This window comes from Schistocerca nitens, chromosome 2, assembly GCF_023898315.1.
Source record: "Schistocerca nitens isolate TAMUIC-IGC-003100 chromosome 2, iqSchNite1.1, whole genome shotgun sequence".
NCBI lineage: Eukaryota > Metazoa > Arthropoda > Insecta > Orthoptera > Acrididae > Schistocerca > Schistocerca nitens.
The window spans coordinates 972,759,981-972,777,962 of NC_064615.1; the positions used below are offsets into that span (position 1 = coordinate 972,759,981).

At 43.6% G+C, this 17,982-nt stretch overlaps 1 protein-coding gene across 1 annotated transcript in view; it reads right to left on the reverse strand.

Moving 5' to 3' along the window:
• The window catches only part of LOC126235481 (uncharacterized), a 109,661-nt gene that overhangs the window by 17,448 nt on the left and 74,231 nt on the right, over positions 1-17,982 (reverse strand). Inside the window, exons 3-4 of the mRNA XM_049944202.1 lie at positions 10,533-10,724; positions 2,053-2,251 (exon numbers count right to left, since the gene is read on the reverse strand). Of these exons, the coding sequence (XP_049800159.1) occupies positions 2,053-2,251; positions 10,533-10,724 (391 nt within the window). The remainder of the gene's footprint in view (positions 1-2,052; positions 2,252-10,532; positions 10,725-17,982) is intronic.

Below are 17,982 nucleotides of genomic sequence, written 5' to 3' on the forward strand. Positions count from 1 at the left end.
GTTTTGACCTCGTCCTTGTTCAGGGTTATTGTCTGGCAGGTTTTTCTGATCACGGCTCCCTGAACAGCTACGCGTCTCCATCATAAGGATAGTTACTCCGTGCTCCAAAATACAACAAGAATAATGCCAAAGTCTCCTAATGGACTCACAGTCCCCACAAAGCACCCAAGATTTACTATATGACACCGATACACGCCACAGGACAGGTGTCAACCCACACTTGTAACACAATTGAATACTAAATCACAATATATATACAGTAATACATATACAAGATAAGACATGTAAGAAAATGCACACCTATATCATAAATTCACGTAAATTCTGTATCACAGAAAGACAATATACCAATTAGCACATCCAACCGAAAATAACTAATCCTCACTGCGCATCAGAAGGTCTCTGGTTTACCGAAATCCGTGAGCAGGGTCGCCATGTGTAAGTGGCGTGAATAAAAGGACGCTATGTGCAAGAAGCATGAAGCGCCCTTTGAATGTATCCTGATAGCTAAAAGAGCCACGTGCACTTTGAATAAGAAAATGCTATTTGACACTGAAATCAATATAAAAGATAGGGTCGCCACCAACTCAAGCCACCCGACCAAGAAGAGGTAGCACTGAGTCGGAATATTACTTAATTTATTAATAAGAAAAACTCACAAAAGAACATTCATTGTAAAGTCATTGATAAAGAATGGGATGTAGTTATTAATATGATCCAGGCATTCTTCCCGTGAATCAAATATTGAGTAAAGTAAAGAGGGCGTGAACACCATGTGTAAGTGCAGCCTGCAGCAAGATTCGTGAAAACACGATCTATTCCAGAGCATTTGTTTCAGATAAAAAAAGGGACACTAATCACTACACCTGTGCACATGGAAACGCTATAGGTGGGCCAACAAGGAAAACTACAAGGTAAATGGCGAAGGTAACGGCGACGTAACATCGGTACACAAGATAAGATTGAAGGCAAAATTATTTATTCCTTAAAACATTGATGTAGTGCATCTATAGACTGCGGTTGCATGCTAACTATGTACAATTGCTTGTGAAATACTATACGTTTCATAACAGACTCGCGTGCCCACTCGGTCCGCGGAGACAATTTCTATGGACCGTGGCCAAATTTCAATCACATGAGACAAAGAAAATTCACAAATACACAAAAATTACCAAGATCCGGAAAAGATTAGAAGCATACACACACAGTTGTAGGCACATAAACATTCACACTGAACCGAGGGCACTTCAACATATGCAACTCCTTTGTGCTGCGTTCCTCTCACGGATCAGAGTCAAGACTGCATTGGGAATCAAACTGAAAGTCTACAAAAGCCTTGCATTCCCTGCTGCAACCCAGTAAGTAAATCTTTATAAGACCAAAAGCTAAAAGCTCCCCTCTCTATGTGACAACGCGCCACGTGGTCAGTCCAACTCACCCTTCTTCGACTGGAGCACAGCTGTGTACGCTTCCCGTACAGGCGGCAGACTGCCTCCCGCTTCTCTAGCCTCTTCCACGCTTCGCGTGGACCGGAAAACCCCAGGATGCCATTTCCGCCACCAACCTAACGCAGGTGGATTTCTCACAAGTAGCGGAAACCTCATTGCCGACTTGACCACTACGAGAGTTGGCAATGAAAGGTGGCAACAGGACCCTTTCACCATAATACCTCTACGTTCATCTTACAGGAGCGAAGTGACGTCAGTTCACTCTATAAGTGAGATCCTAACAACTGTTATCTGCTCTGTCTGGCAGAAACTCTCCCTCAGCCTCTAGATTGATTTATTAACTTCCGTAACCGTAGTTGTTATAATGACATCATGATCGCTAGTGCTCGTTTTTATACATTGTCGATAAGAGTCGTCCTATTCGTAACTAATACGTCTAAGATATTTCCATTGCTTGTGGGCTGCCGAGCCAGCTGCTCAAGACAGTTTTCAGAAAACGTATTCAATAGTGTTTCGCACGATTGTCTGTATCCCCTGTTATGTCCGTATTAAGGTGACGTGTTAAACACGTTTGTGTGAATGACGATGGCGGTAAGTGGCTGACCTGAGGCGGACGGCGCCACGCGGGTCGTTGGGCCGCGTCTGCTTGATGAGCGCGACGGTGGCGTCGTGCAGGCGCAAGGAGGCCGCGGCGAACACGCTGTCCAGCTCGACGCCCATGTCGCGCTCCGAGACCCACTCGCGCCCTGCCGACAGCTTGCGCGCCGCCTCCAGCTGCTTGTGCGCTGCCCGCGCGTCCTCCACTGCGTCCAGTAAGCCACAGTTACGCCTCTCCCCCTATCCACCACACCTACTGACTGTAGTGTCATGTATCGATGTTTTTTTCCTTTATTGTTATTTTGACACCTTATACAAAGGTAGGCCGGCAGCGGCAATACTACGCCGCTCTTCGGCCACAGATAATACATTTATTACAAGTGGAGATATCGAAAAACGAAACAACATGGTGGATAAACAACAGTAGACACACAAACTTAAAAATACATGAAGTCGTTGACAAGTGCAGCGTCCAAAGAAAAACGTTCAGCACTTTTTTTTAAATCTAATTTTGTTCGTTATTGTTCGTTTCAATTGTCCATGGCGGACGTCACGTGACGCGCGCTGAAGTTCGTTATTGATCTATCCACTCAGTTTTCTTATTACAGAAGGCAGCTAATCCTCTGACCGAACACGCTGAGCTACCGTGCCGGCACACTCGGTCACTAACAGAGACGACAGAAACGGCACACGCGAACGAAGGAGCACAAATGACGAAACACTGTATCACTAACACGATGGCACACACAAAAACACTGTCGACGATTTCCGGCGCGCGAATGTTCACTTGATGTGTACGAGTCCGGAGACCTGCCAAAAGGGGAAAAAGGGGGAGAGGATGGAGAGGGGAGGGTGTAGATGCCAGTGGCAGAGAAGATGGGAGAGGAAGGAAAGAAGGTAGGGGGGTAGGGGAAACCTGGGGGGAGGAGGAAGGGAGGAAGGGAGGAGGGAGGGGAGGGAGAGAGGGTGCCCTTGGGAAGGTGCGGTAGAGGAGGATCAAAGTTGGCAGGAGGGGTAGATGGAGGGGATGAGGGCATCATCAAGGAGGGGGAGTTGGTGGAAGCTACCTTGGGTGACGGTATGGAGAATGGAGAGATGGAGAGCAGATGGGATGTGGGAATGTAGGCGCGGCAGCGGACGGGGGTGGGAGAGGATGGGAGAGACAAGCAGGTGAGGAGGATCAAGTTTGCGGGAGGTGTAGAGGATCCGTATCCGATGTATCGCTGTCGTGCCACGGGCGTCATAAAGTGGGCAATGGATAGCTAGTTTCTATCGGACGCCAATAGCGGTCGCGCGGGATCTGGTGGAACCAATGCTGCCTGCCCGCTGGGGCCACGCCTTCAGCGACTCTGGTCTAGGAGCGCCCTCTGCCGCCGCAATAGAGGATAACTGGCGGCAGCCAAACTGCCCACTCGCACTCGGAGCCACTTCGCTACGTGACAGTACTCAGCCGCCACCTAGTCGCGGCTCCGACACTGTCATTCATGAAACTTCCCGGCAGATTAAAACTGTGTGTCAGACCGAGACTCGAACTCGGGACCTTTGCGTTTCGCGGGCAAGCGCTTTGTAGAGCACTTGCCCGCGAAAGGCAAAGGTCCCGAGTTCGAGTCTCGGTCCGGCACACAGTTTTAATCTGCCAGGAAGTTTCAAAATCAGCGCACACTCCGCTGCAGAGTGAAAATTTCATACTGTCGTTCATGCTTTACTTCAGAATGCCACTTCCTCATTGACACTGAGGGCTGGACTCTATTCTTACTGCATTATTTGTAATGAGTCTTTGTATGCTTGGAGAAATACAAGTTAAGTAAATCTTATGTTTACTGTGTTAACTTGTTCAGTACCCATTTATGCTCCTGTCCAGCTTTCCTATGACGACATGTACCGCACCACTCTGTGTACGAAGTCATACACAACACTGACAACGGCTTGGACGAGCTCCTGCCATCCATCTCATCACGATGAGATAATTTTAACTAACCTATGAACTGGACTCTGTCTCTTCAGTCATAGCCGCCTATTAATTAGTGATTCACTTTGCACTTTCTGTAATGAACCATTTTATAATCTTCTCTCTTAAAATGAAAAGTCGTTGTACTAGTTCATTTTATCTCTCTTCTATGTTCGCTGTTCACCTCCATGCTGAGGGGTCAGCGTAGATGGCTGCCATGTGGAGGACTGGGATTCGATACCCGGTACTGTCAAGTATTTTACCATGGTGGGAAGACTGCTCATGATACCAATTGAGGAGCTACTTGATCCGATAGTAGCGGCTCCACCGCCTCGGAAGTCTGCAAAACGGCCAAGAGAGCAGTGTGCTGACCGGGTGCCCCTCCATAGAGCATCTTTGTAGTGACACAAGGCAGAAGAGGGAATGGCGGCCAGTACACATCCCTTCGGTCTTCACGACCTGGACGAGGAACTTGTCCTACATTTGTTGCTTCTCAACCAGGACTCTACGCCCAGCTCATTAGATCTTATAGTATACCAATCTATTAATGGCGTTCAGGCTCCTGGGTGTCACCTAAATTCAAGAACCGTTGAGTGCTTTACTTAGAAACTGGTCCTTATTGAACAATGATTTGGGCGCCTATGATTTCAGCTGCTTTGCTCTGCATAACGAAAAAAAAAGAGAAATGATAGAACATGCATAGAGCGGATGGTTGGCTCTGAGCACTATGGGATTTAACTTCTGAGGTTATCAGTCCCCTATAACTTAGAACTACTTAAACCTAACTAACCTAAGGACATCACACATATCCATGCCCGAGGAAGGAGTCGAACCTGCGAAATGTCCATTGTCTTTTGTCCACATATGGATACTGACATGCGCCTTATATTTTGTTCCTATGATCTCTTGAGGTTTTGGCATTTGCTCGCATGTAGTTATTGTCGTTATTTACTGTCTCACTAGGTGTAAATCCTGCCTCACTCGTGAATACAATGCAAGCTGTGAACTACAGATCTTCAGCTGCTCGTTCATAGAATGCACTGGCAGAATTATAATATGGCATAGCGGACTTCTGAGCCGAGACTCTGCTCATGCTGTGTGTTATACAGTTAAAGTAACTCCTCACATACAAATGACCATGCAAGAGCGTGCTTCATAACCTTCAGCAGCTCCAATTCTTCACAAAATTATTTCAGGATCGTTTTCTTGTTGTCGCCATACTGCTTCTTCCATATTCAGTATGCGAACTGTGCGACATTTACCGCGATGCCTTACTCTTGTTGCGAATGATCCTGTGTCTACAAATTGCTGGGCATTCTGCAGGACTTTTTTCGGATGGAAAGCTGCATTGACGAAGTCGTTTGGTGTACGTGACAACAGTGTGTCTCTTAACGACGTTGGTTAAACCACAGAATTTCCCAAATGGAGTAATAATAGGACATAATTTCTCCGTTAACATTGTTCAGACATTGCGTAATTATTAATCTCGCTGTGAAGCCAGCTCAATGTCAGAACGGTACATACAAAAGGTAGACATATGCAACTATTGTCTGGCATCAGCAACACTGCCAGAGGACTAAGTATAGAGGAGAAGGCAAACAGTAAGAAATGAACAACGAACGGACCACATCGACGAAACATGTTTGATCAAGGCGTTGTGGTTATGTGGTTATGGTGATGGACTGAAAACGAGGAGCTCCCTGTTCAAACCTCCATTGTGCCTCTCTTTTTTTCCACAGATTTATTAACTGTCCATCCGGTCATTCACGTGTCTGTTCTCTGTATTCAAATTGGTTCAAAAAATGGTTCAAATGGCTCTGAGCACTATGGAACTCAACTGCTGTGGTCATTAGTCCCCTAGAACTTAGAACTACTTAAACCTAACTAACCTAACGACATCACACACATCCATGCCCGAGGCAGGATTCGAACCTGCGACCGTAGCAGTCACACGGTTCCGGACTGCGCGCCTAGAACCGCGAGACCACCGCGGCCGGCATTCAAATTGGTGTCTGTGCCATGGTGTAACGTCCATTTGCAACAGCGAGGTGTAACGAAGGGACCTCCAGATGTACATTCCTCCTATCTGTTCTAAATAAGTACTACATGTTATGAGTCTTGTTTTCTGTTTTGAAAGCTGTGCTGGCGCAAGCTGGCATCAGCACACCAGGTGGCAAAGAGTTTGTGAGAAGATCAATAGAGGCCAAAGACGGACTCGCAAGAAACAAGCCGCCAACGCCCTCTCGGCCCGCAGTATTTAGATCGCCGCCTCAGACCGGAGGGCCAGTCATTCCAAATGTGTCATCCAGTGAGTCACCGAGACATCAGTCGCTGCCGTCACTTGCAGCAGACAGTCGCAGCCAGCACATAGTGACCAAAGTAGTGTACATAGCGGACTTGCACTTCACCAACTGTGAGGCTAATATGGACTAGAACGGAAGCCCTTGTACCACAACGACTATCTTCAGTTAAGTGACTTTCTATTCTTATGAATAAAGAACCCAGTTAATATACGTGTGCAGTTTGTGTTATAGGAAGAGGATACTGGCCACCAAACAACATCCTCACCTTCCTTCCCATAGTACAGCTCTACAGTGACAATGAGACGGCAAAAAAGAAGTTTTGACTCTTGAATTCTTCTGTTGTAACACAGTTCACAGTCATGCATTTATTGTTTCCGTTTCTTTGAGAGGTCTATACAGCATCTCGCATGCCATCACTATTCTTCATATTTACTTGCGATGGTAATATATTCTTACCACATGACTCACTTTCTGCAACCAGTGTATAGTATGACAATTGCCGAGACTACAGTAGGAGAACAGACACGTCAATGATAGGAAGGAAAGCTCATAAGATTGTGAAAAAAGATGGGGCATTAGCAAGATTTGAACACAGATATCCCATTTGGCAGTCCAACACCATGACCACACCACCATGACGCGATGGTTATCGTAACACGCTCGATGTTGCACATCTTGAGCTTGGACCGTTCAATGTTTCTACTTTGCTTCTTATTTCACAGTTCAGTATACCTTCTTCCGGTTTTCATGCTTGATCTGTGTTCAGTTTTTGACAGGCTAACCACTGGGCCATTTACCACTAAATACAGATATGAGAGGGGGTGGGATGGGGAATTTCCTTTGCGAGTACTGATTGTCCTCGACACAAGTAAAAGTGGTCAATATGTCAACAAACGTTTGTCTCTGGACGTACGCTTGTAGTTTTCCACTTCGTCATTTTATTTCCCTAAAGAGCAGGAGGGGGAATGAGGGGCTAGTAGCAGAAAGTAACTGCTCTTTAGCTATAAAGTTTGTTAAAATACAAGGTTAAAGTGAAATATAATAGTAAAAGAAACATACACTAGATGATTTTGTTAGAGATAAATTGCCAGGTAGGATTCCTGAGCGGATATGTGTTATATATTCATATGGACATATGACTGTAAATGTGTTCTGGGGTAGGTACGCACACTTGGTGGTGGAGGTAACATCTTTGTCAGTGCAGGTTTGAACGATTGAAAGCACAAATTGGAATATACCAGATATGTGGGAACGTTCTGTCTCCATAAGCATCTTAGTGATATGTTTGCAGCAAACCGTCAACACCGTTTTGGCGCCATTGTGTGGGCGGGAGGATTATTGGCGACCGCCTCGTGGAATCATCATCCTTCAACAATGCCTCGCAGGTGAGAAATATCTGTACTTTCTGCAGGTGAACCTGACTCCCCCATAGGAAGATGTGCCGTGGGCAGTACGAAGGGTAATGTTGCTACTACATGATGGTGTCGTGCCTCATTTGCGTTTGGAGACAACTCGACAACATCTACCCAGACCACATATTCAGGCTGATTTGGTGCTGACGGTCTACTGCCACCATACCCCTACATTGTCAAGAATATACTATTTCCACCTTCCATGGATGCATCTCCTTTGGACGTTTTACCTGCTACACGTCTATATGATTCTCTTTCCTCCTTATCATCCCAGAGACTATTACCTGAAGTTTGTTCCCAATTAGAAAAATCACCCTGTGGATGCTGTAACTATAAACAAATGATTTTGATGTATCGATAACGCTTTTGTGGGAAACCGTTGTGGTGTCGATGATGAGCCAGGTGACGATAACGTTGGTGTTCCTGTGTAGAAGCTGGAGGAAGATGTGTTGAAGATTCGATGACCAGTTCCAGGTAGACAGGTTTGTGGGATGGGAGCAAAAGTAGGCAAAATGGGCATTGATAGAGGACTAATGTATTAAGTTGGTGATGGGAATTTATAAGGTTTTATTTCGAGTAGTGAGATAACTGGATAGAATCAGGTTATGGTGGGATATGTTTCTGTAGGATTGGATAAATTAAACATGGTAGCTTTGTAGCATGATAACACAAGAATATCTAGACGGGAGGAAATGAAATGGCAGTGGTTCTGGGAGTACACGGCGACGGCATTTAGATCAAACATGAAACGAGCTGCAAGTATGATTTGATGAATGATGGAAATTTTTTTAGGGAACAGTTGTGATAAAATGAAATATATCTTCCATGGTGAGGATAGGACGCAGGTAGTTGTCAGGATGGTTGTTTATAGAACTGTTTTCTATTTTTGAGTAGTACGATCTCCATTAAGAATAGGGGACATCATTCTTTTCTTTTTTGTTAAAATTCAGTGTAGTGGGTGTCCGGGGTATAAGTGCAGATATTGCGATCACTGGTACCCACATCAGTGTCTTACACGTTTTTTCTCTGCATCTAACAACATCCCTGCAAACATGTCTCATAATTTAGTACCTGATGTGTTCTGGACGGTCGTAACTGCTTCACTGATCTACACCTGTTAGTATAGACTTACTATTTGGCGTCCACGTGACTACACTACAACACCTGACCTGCTGCCCAGGGGAAAACGAATATTAGTGGCTTGCTTGTGTCACGCGTACTTGGAAGTACTAACGAACCGAAAGAACTACTACTGCTAACAGCTATCATTATTAGTCTACAATTCAAGAGAATACCGATGTCATGTTGTTCAATACACTGTCCTCAGTCGACCTATAAAAATATCTGCACTTGTACCCTTAACACCCTGCATAAGTACACTACTGGCCATTAAAATTACAACACCACGAAGATGACGTGCTACAGACGCGAAATTTAACCGACTGGAAGGAGATGCTGTGATATGCAAATGATTAGCTTTTCAGAGCATTCACATAAGGTTGGCGCCGTTGGCGACACCTACAACGTGCTGATAAGAGGAAAGTTTCCAACCTATTTCTCATACACAAACAGCAGTTGACCGGCGTTGCCTGGTGAAACGTGGTTGTGATGCCTCGTGTAAGGAGGAGAAATGCGTACCATCACGTTTCCGACTTTTATAAAGGTCTATTGTAGCATATCGCGATTGCGGTTTATCATGTCGCGACATGATGCTGCTCGCGTTGGTCGAGATCCAATGACTGTTAGCAGAATATGGAATCGGTGGGTTCAGGAGGGTAATACGGAACGCCGCGCTGGATCCCAACGGCCTGTCGAGATGACAGGCATCCTATCCGCATGGCTGTAACGGATCCCTGAGTCAACAGATGGGGACGTTTGCAAGACAAGAACCATCTGCACGAACAGTTCGACGACGTTTGCAGCAGCACAGACTATCAGCTCGGAGACCATGGCTGCGTTTACCCCTGACGCTGCATCACAGACAGGAGCGCATGTGATGGTGTACTTAACGACGAACCTGGGTGCACGAACGCCAAAACGTCATTATTTCGGATGAATCCAGGTTCTGTTTACAGCATCATGATGGTCGCATCCGTGTTTGGCGACATCGCGGTAAACGCACATTGGAAACGTGCATTCGTCATCGCCATACTGGCGTATCACCCGGTGTGATGGTATGGGGTGCCATTGGTTACACGTCTCGGTCACCTATTGTTCGCATTGACGGCACTTTGAACAGTGGACGTTACATTTCAGATGTGTTACGACCCGTGGCTTTACCCTTCATTCGATCCCTGCGAAACCCTACATTTCAACAGGATAATGCACGACCGCATGTTGCAGGTCCTGTACGGGCCTTTCTGGATATCGTACAGAAAATGTTCGATTTCTGCCCTGGCCAGCACATTCTCCAGATCTCTCACCAATTGAAAACGTCTGGTCAATGGTGACCGAACAACTGGCTCGTCACAATACGCCAGTCACTACTCTTGATGAACTGTGACATCGTGTTGAAGCTGCATGGGCAGCTGTACCTGTACACGCCATCCAAGCTCTGTTTGACTCAATGCCCAGGCGTATCAAGGCCGTTATTACGGCCAGAGGTGGTTGTTCTGGGTACTGATTTCTCAGGATCTATGCACCCAAATTGCGTGAAAATGTAATCACATGTCAGTTCTAGTATAATATATTTGTCGAATGAATACCCGTTTATCATCTGCATTTCTTCTTGGTGTAGCAATTTTAATGGCCAGTAGTGTAATTAGGAAGATGGTGTGTTGGAAACTGGTGCACCTGTAAGGCGGGATGTAAAGAGAGTACGCACGCTGGTCGAGCAGGAAGCTGCCGTAGACGTATCTGGCGATGGCCTCCCTGCGGCCGCCGTCGGTCTTGCAGCGCCGGCCGGCTGCCACGGCTTGCAGCAGAAGCTGCTCCGCCAGCCACCACCACGTGGCCGGCTTCTGCATGAAGAACAGCCCCACCTGCAGGTACGCCCCGCAGTCGAAGCCCGCCTGGCCTGCAACACGCAGTGCGCCGTTCCTGCAGCGTCGTCTCTTCAACCAGTGCCAATCTGGGTAATGGTCATTTACACTCACAGAAAAAAGTAGAATCGAGAGGAAATGAACTGATGTAGATGAAAGCTACTCGTTGATTTAATCTGAGTACTGGTAGTATAAATCTTTGGCAGTATCTAGGGTTTATCGTAGATAAAGATTTGCGACTTAGTAACAGCTGATTGTTTCTGTACTACAAGAACACATCAGCAACTTCTCTTATCATGTACCCCACCTTTTCAATTTTCACTGGTCCTCAATGATAAATGCAGAGGCTATACCAGGTCCTATGCAGAATGAATCATCTTGGTCCTGAATTTTAGAGAAATAATTCTCAGTATCACCATACGCACTTAACGCTAACTAGGTAAAATCTTATGGAGAAGACTTCTTGATATGCATTACCGTCTATGATGATGTTGGGACTAGGGAACTGGTAATTTAAGAAGAAGCATAGCAAACTATCGCATTTACTTACATTCTCTAAAATGATTGACTTTGGATTGGACTACAGAATTATGGAAAATCATTACTTCAATATTGTCCTGTCCATATCGGAGTCACAGATGAAGGGAAGACAGATAGCGTGCGGCATACTCTTTGTCAACAGGAAATGTATACTACATTAGAGTGGAACGTTGGCCATGCAAGGACGAGGCATGCTCAGTTAAACGAACTGTGGAAACTGACAGAGAACACTGATAGTTTAACAGAAAATACTGCAGAGCGTGTAAGATACACTCGTGAGATGGCTAGTTAGAGCATCGCTAATTATAACTTCTGTGGATAATAACAGGATGGAACGTTCTGGGACCTAGCTTTTCCAAAAGAGCAGACTGGACGCACACGCAGTCTGAAACAATGACTATTAAGTTTACTCATTATTTGCGTGATCCCCTTGAGAGAATACTTGATATACCGAGGAAGATATTAACTACACCGAGGCCTAAAACTTCTCGTTACCCACGCTTACAACCATACATTTCTTACGATTTCAGCTTGCAGACTGAAGCAGCTCCGCGCAGCAGCAACTTCTGTTTTCTTCTAACAGACGTCTGCCGCATCTGACTTATGCAGCTCCCAATATCTGTCTGCTACTCTCTGCCTCGGAAATGGTTCAAATGTCTCTGAGCACAATGGGACTTAACATTTGAGGTCATAATTCCCCTAGACTTAGAACTACTTAAACCTAAATAATCTGAGGACATCACACACATCCATGCCCGAGGCAGGATTCGAACCTGCGACCGTAGCAGCAGCGTGGTTCCGGACTGAAGCGCCTAGAAACGCTCGGTCACAGCGGCCGGCTGCCTCGGAAATACTGCCTATACATCAAAAGTGTTATCTCATAGCATTCTGCATCAAAGTTATTCTTCATGATTTCTATTACTCCTCCAACACAATTTTACTGGACTTTATGTAATAACACAGCTATCTGACTGCACACTCCAATATCCCAAGGCTACCTGAACTGCCCTCTCCAAGATCCCCAAAGCTGTCTGGCCTTTCACCATCGAGAAAGACTGCGTTTTTCGCAATGCTAATTGACCAATCTGCTGACGCGTTTTTCTGCGTGACGGTCTAGTCCAATCACACCACCAACAGAGCGCACAGGAAATATACCAGATGCTTCGCGGAGCTTCTCCGAATAGATCTGAAGAGCCAATAAAGGACCGTCTCTCTATCTGTGCACGCTCTATAAGTCACGTAGGCCATACAGGAATGTGCCATTGTTCGTTCTTCCGTTTCTTTTTTAGTGCGCTCATCCTGCCATTGTGCACGAAAGCTAATTCCCTGTCTTCCTTACCAAGACAGAGCAGAAATATGTCCCAGCACGCAACTAAACTTATATTCTCAGGCAGTGCAATGAACAGGCACCGAGTAGAAACTGCTGAACAGAAAGGACTATTAAAAATAAAATAAAGCGAGGGCTACGCGGACACACTCTGTGGACATTAGTGTCAACCCACTGAATTACAACAGGCAAAAATTAATATGATTTCCAGTTAAGTTAATGGATTCTATAAAAAGGTACAAAAGACAGTGTACGTCTTTCATAGACACAACCTCATTCAATAGAGGAGTTCACCGGCCAAAGTGTTAGTCAACTCATTAAACGAAAAAACTGGTAGTTTTGGAGCACTGTAGATTTTTCTGAACTAAAACAAAGCGATCGTGTGACCCTCCACTACTAACACATGTCACGGTACTCAAGTGGCGTGTGTGGGCCAGTGGGTTATATGGAATCAGCGCAGTAATGTGGATCGACGAATAGTAGAATGGAGAAATCGTGTTTGGACAGGCCACAACCACCCATGAATGAAATTTCCCGATTTGGTCAATGAGCAAATGCGAGCTGTCCAAAGTGTCTACCAGGGATCGTGTACGACCTTTAGTTTAGTTATGCCATGTTCCATAGATCATTTTCCCGATTATTTTATCGATATGATGTAGGACAAGTCAGATTACAATATGTATACACACACATGAATAGTGCTAATACTAAAATACTGAAATTTTTAGTTCTACAAATGCAACTACATTTAGAGGTACAATTCTTTTTGGACCATTTCCGAAACAGATACTCGTCCATGGAGTAGGAGTTGTCCAAAAGAAATGATTTTAAGCTAGACTTAAAACTTCATCCGTTACCTGCCAGACACTTTATGTTGTTGGGCAAATGATCAAAGAACTATGTACTCCTCTTTGAGCAACTGACAGCTTCAATAACAGATAGGAAAGGTCATTTCTCCCTCTAGTGTTGTACGTATGAACATCAATGTTGTTCGCGAACTGAGATGGATTATTTGTAACGAGTTTCATTAGCGAATATATATACACTGATAGTGCAGTCATTAGCGAATATATATACACTGATAGTGCAGTTAAAATACCAAACTCCTTGAAAAGGTGCCTACATGACGTCCTTGGGTGAACACCACTAATTATTCTCACTGCTCTCTTTTTTGCAATCAATACTCTATGTCTAAGTGGTGAGTTACCCCAGAAAACTATTCCATAAGACATTATTGAGTGGAAATATGCAAACTATGTTAGGAGGCTGATCTGTTTATTACCAAGATTAGCGATTATACGAAGAGCGAAAGAAGCTGAGCTTAGTTGTTTGAGAAGCTCAGTAATATGCTTCTTCCAGTTCAAGTTGTCATCAATGTGAACACCCAAAAATGTGGAGAAATCTACCCTGTTAACTGAGCCCTGTTCATATGCTACATCAATTGTCGATATGACTCTATTCGGTGTGCAGAACTGGATATAGTGATTTTTTTTTCTAAATTTAGGAAGAGACCATTTTCTGAGAACCACTTAATAATTCTTTGAAAGACATCCTTAACAATATCCTCAGCTGTTTTTTCTGGAATGGGATTTATTATAACACTCGTGTCATCTGCAAAAACTAGTAGTTCCGCTTGCTGAACGTTAAGTGGGAGGTCATTCACATGAATAAGGAACAGCAGATGACCTAAAATTGAACCCTGTGGGACTCCCTTTGTGATAACTCCCCATTCACTTGAATTTACCACCCTCCAAACATTATTTGTGCTATTCAGCACAACTTTTTGCTTTCTGTTCATTAAGTATGATTCAAACCAGCTGTGTGTATAGCCTTCAATTCCATATAACCTGAGTTTTTCTAAGTGTGGCATGATCCACACAGTCAAATGCCCTGGAGAGATCACAAAAACACCAATTGGCGATAATTTGTTATTTAGGGCTTGTACTATTTTATGGGTAAAAGTGTAGAAAGCATTCTCAGTCGAGTAACCTTCCAGAATCCGAAATGTGACATGTTGAGTAAATTATTTTCACTTAAATGTGAGACTACTCTTGAATACATAACTTTTTCGAATACTTTAGAAAATGAAGTCAGCAATGAGATTGGTCTATAATTATAAGTCACTCTTGTCCCCTTTCTTATGAAGAGGTTTGACAATTGCGTATTTCAATCCGTCTGGAAAAATTCCCTGTGCCAGCGAAGCATTACATATATCGCTAAGGACTCCACTTATTAAATTAGAACAACACTTCAAAATTCGGCTAGAGATTCCATCAACACCTCATGACCTCTTGTTTTTCAGTATATTTATAATTCCCTTAATTTCAGTGGGGGATGTTGGTGCTACATCTAAAGGCCTAAGGTCCTGGGGAATGACATTTTTAACACATTTTTTGCTTCTTCAACTGAACCCTTCAACCATAATTTTGCTGCTACTGCTGAGCCATGTAACAACGCGTAATAATAGTTGTCGTAAAAGATTACAACTGATATGGACTGAAGACTTTGTCAATGACAAACCTGACGGGAATTACCGACGGCAGTGGAAGCAGGGCCATCTCTTCGGATTTATTAATGAATATTCCGATGAGAACTGTGGACACTTGGAGCAGCGTACCTCACAAGTGGCCACTGCTCTCCGTAACAGGTCTTAAAAGAGCCAAATATATTTGAAGTGGACATTAGCTGACTGGAGGCGTCTGGTGGGGTCAAACGAGTCGCGTTTTTTTCCCTTGCCGAATGATGCGAGGCGGCGAAAGCACTGAAGGTCTAGTGACGAGTTTAATCTGCAGTGTGCAGAAGTTGCATTCAGTTCCGAGGTGGTACCGCGATGTTCTGGGGGTGTTTTTCGCACCATGATTCGAGCTCCCTGTTTCACGCTACCGTGAACAATGAATCATGATATTTGTTTCAACATTCTGTGCTGCCCTTGTAAGAGGTCCGAGCAGATGTAATTTCGATGTATTGCTCACGCGCTGCCTGCGATATGCAAGGTATAAGAGAATCTCAGACCAGAGAGCAGTGTTGACTGCAGTAGGAACTCTGTAGCTGTAGCAGTAAGTTGTTGCTAGCGAGCAGTCTGGTCTGGTGTATCGTGTTGGCTGGGCCAGTTGTGGTGCAGCGATGCCGGAGCCTGAGCATTATTGTATAAGGTAAAAAGCAGCCTCGCGCATATGTAGTAATGTTATCTCAAGTCCCATGTAAATGTTTTAAAAATCTCCTAATAATAATCTTTCTCATAAAAAGTAACTTTTAACAAGCATCCATTACAATTTAAACAATTTACTAATTTCTCCAATCCATGATCATCCCGATTATTGCAAAAGAAAAATCAGTTGTTTCCTTTCATAAATGACAAATCTATCAGCCAGCATTGCACAGGGCTGTGCCAGAAAAATTTATTGTAAGAGCAGATATATATGCGTTATCCGGCGACTTCATTGAGGTAAGAATTTTTCTTTTTTTTATCAGAATGATCTTTCAGGGCCATGACGCAGCACTGCTGATGTCCAAAATTTACCAGGTTAAATTCACAGTCAGTTATTGAAAAGTTATAAGTGAGTGACAATTAATTGAGAGGTTAGTTACATTGTATTATTACCGGGTTATGGAAATTATTTTGTTGGGACGTTACACTGAATGTGAACGACATAATTATAATTTTTCACTGTTGAGAAGTTTAGGAATTTTTCTGTTTTGAGGTTACACTAAATTAGAATATTATTTATAACTAGCTGACCCGACAGACTTCGTCCTGTCAAAAAGATTTGTAATATGGCAGTTTTTTTGCCTACGTATTTAAAAAAATTCTCCTGAACAGAACCGTCGCCCTGGTGATAGGGCGTTGTGAATAAAAAATAATTAAATAAAACATATACAAGGATTTAAAAGTAAGTAATCGCTTTATTGTTAATCATGTGAATCATAATTATTATTATTATCATTGTAGTGCTTTGTGGTATACGATGTTTTTTGTTTGATTACCTGGCGCATAGATAAACAAATCTGATGGTTTTCCAACACGGGAACAGGCAACATACAATTGACCATGTGAGAAACATGGGTTTTCTAGATTAATACCACAAACACTTAATGATTGCCCCTGGGACTTGTTTATAGTCATAGCAAAAGCAAGCCGCACTGGAAACTGTAGTCGTTTAAACTCAAATGGCACATCAGTCGGAATCATTGGGATGCGCGGTATGAGAACATCTTCTCCTTTATACTTTCCTTTGAGTATAGTTGCTTCTATCACATTGTTTAGTAATTTTTTTATCGCTAACCGTGTACCGTTGCAAAGACGCGGTTGGTTGATATTTCGCAACATTATAACCACCGATCCAACCTTTAATTGAAGATTGTGAGGTGGCAATCCTGGCAAATCCAGCGAGTTTAAAAATTCCGGTGGATAGTTGACTACATCATCTTGATTAGTAGCCGAATCAACTGATTTATATATCCTCAATTCGCCTGTAATTTGTTCTTGAATTTTGAAATTTAATTCATTTACATCTATGTTTTTTGCAGCCAGTATAGCTCGTTCGCTCAACCAATCATGGTTTCTGTAATTTTGAGAAACATCTGGAAACACCTTCTGAATAAGTTCATCTTTTGATCGAGTTAACTGACAAAAACTTTGAGGAAAGTTAATGCAGCCAGTCAACATGTCTATAGGAAATTTGCCATTACCAATGTCAATGAGTTGTTTAGAGAATATGTTTCCAGATTGGTCATTTCGCAACTCGACACGCATATTCTTGCTTAAATGAAGTACTTTGACATGTTTCCACAAATTGGAGGACTTTAGACATGCATTGAGTTCATCAGCTGGCGTTGATCGTGGAATCACTGGCAATGTTTGACGAAAATCTCCTGCTAATAAAATCATTGCACCACCAAATCGGTTATTATTGCTCCGTAGATCTTTTAAGGTTCTGTCTAAAGCCTCCAAAGATTTTTTATGTGCCATCGTGCATTCATCCCAAACAATCAATTTACATTGCTGCAAAACCTTTGCCATTGCAGAGTTCTTCGAAACGTTGCAGGTTGGAGTTTCATTGCTTTGCATATTTAATGGCAATTTTAGTGCTGAATGGGCTGGTCGACCACCTTCAAGCAAAGTTGCTGCGATTCCCGACGAAGCGAGTGCAAGTGCAATTTTATTTTGTGAGCGAATTGTTGCTAATATTAATGAAATCAAAAAAGTTTATCCTGTACCACCAGGTGCATCTAAGAAGTAAATCCCTCCAGTTTCATCATTTGTTACTTTCATAAGAGTTTCAAATACATACTTCTGTTGTTCAGTTAACAGTGGAAGATTTGTTTGAATTAATTCTTTCAAAGCGTTGAGATCATACAGTTTTTCTCGATGCAACTCTTGGTTAAAAGCGTCATGCATTGGACGATTGGGCGCGGTCAGGCCTAAT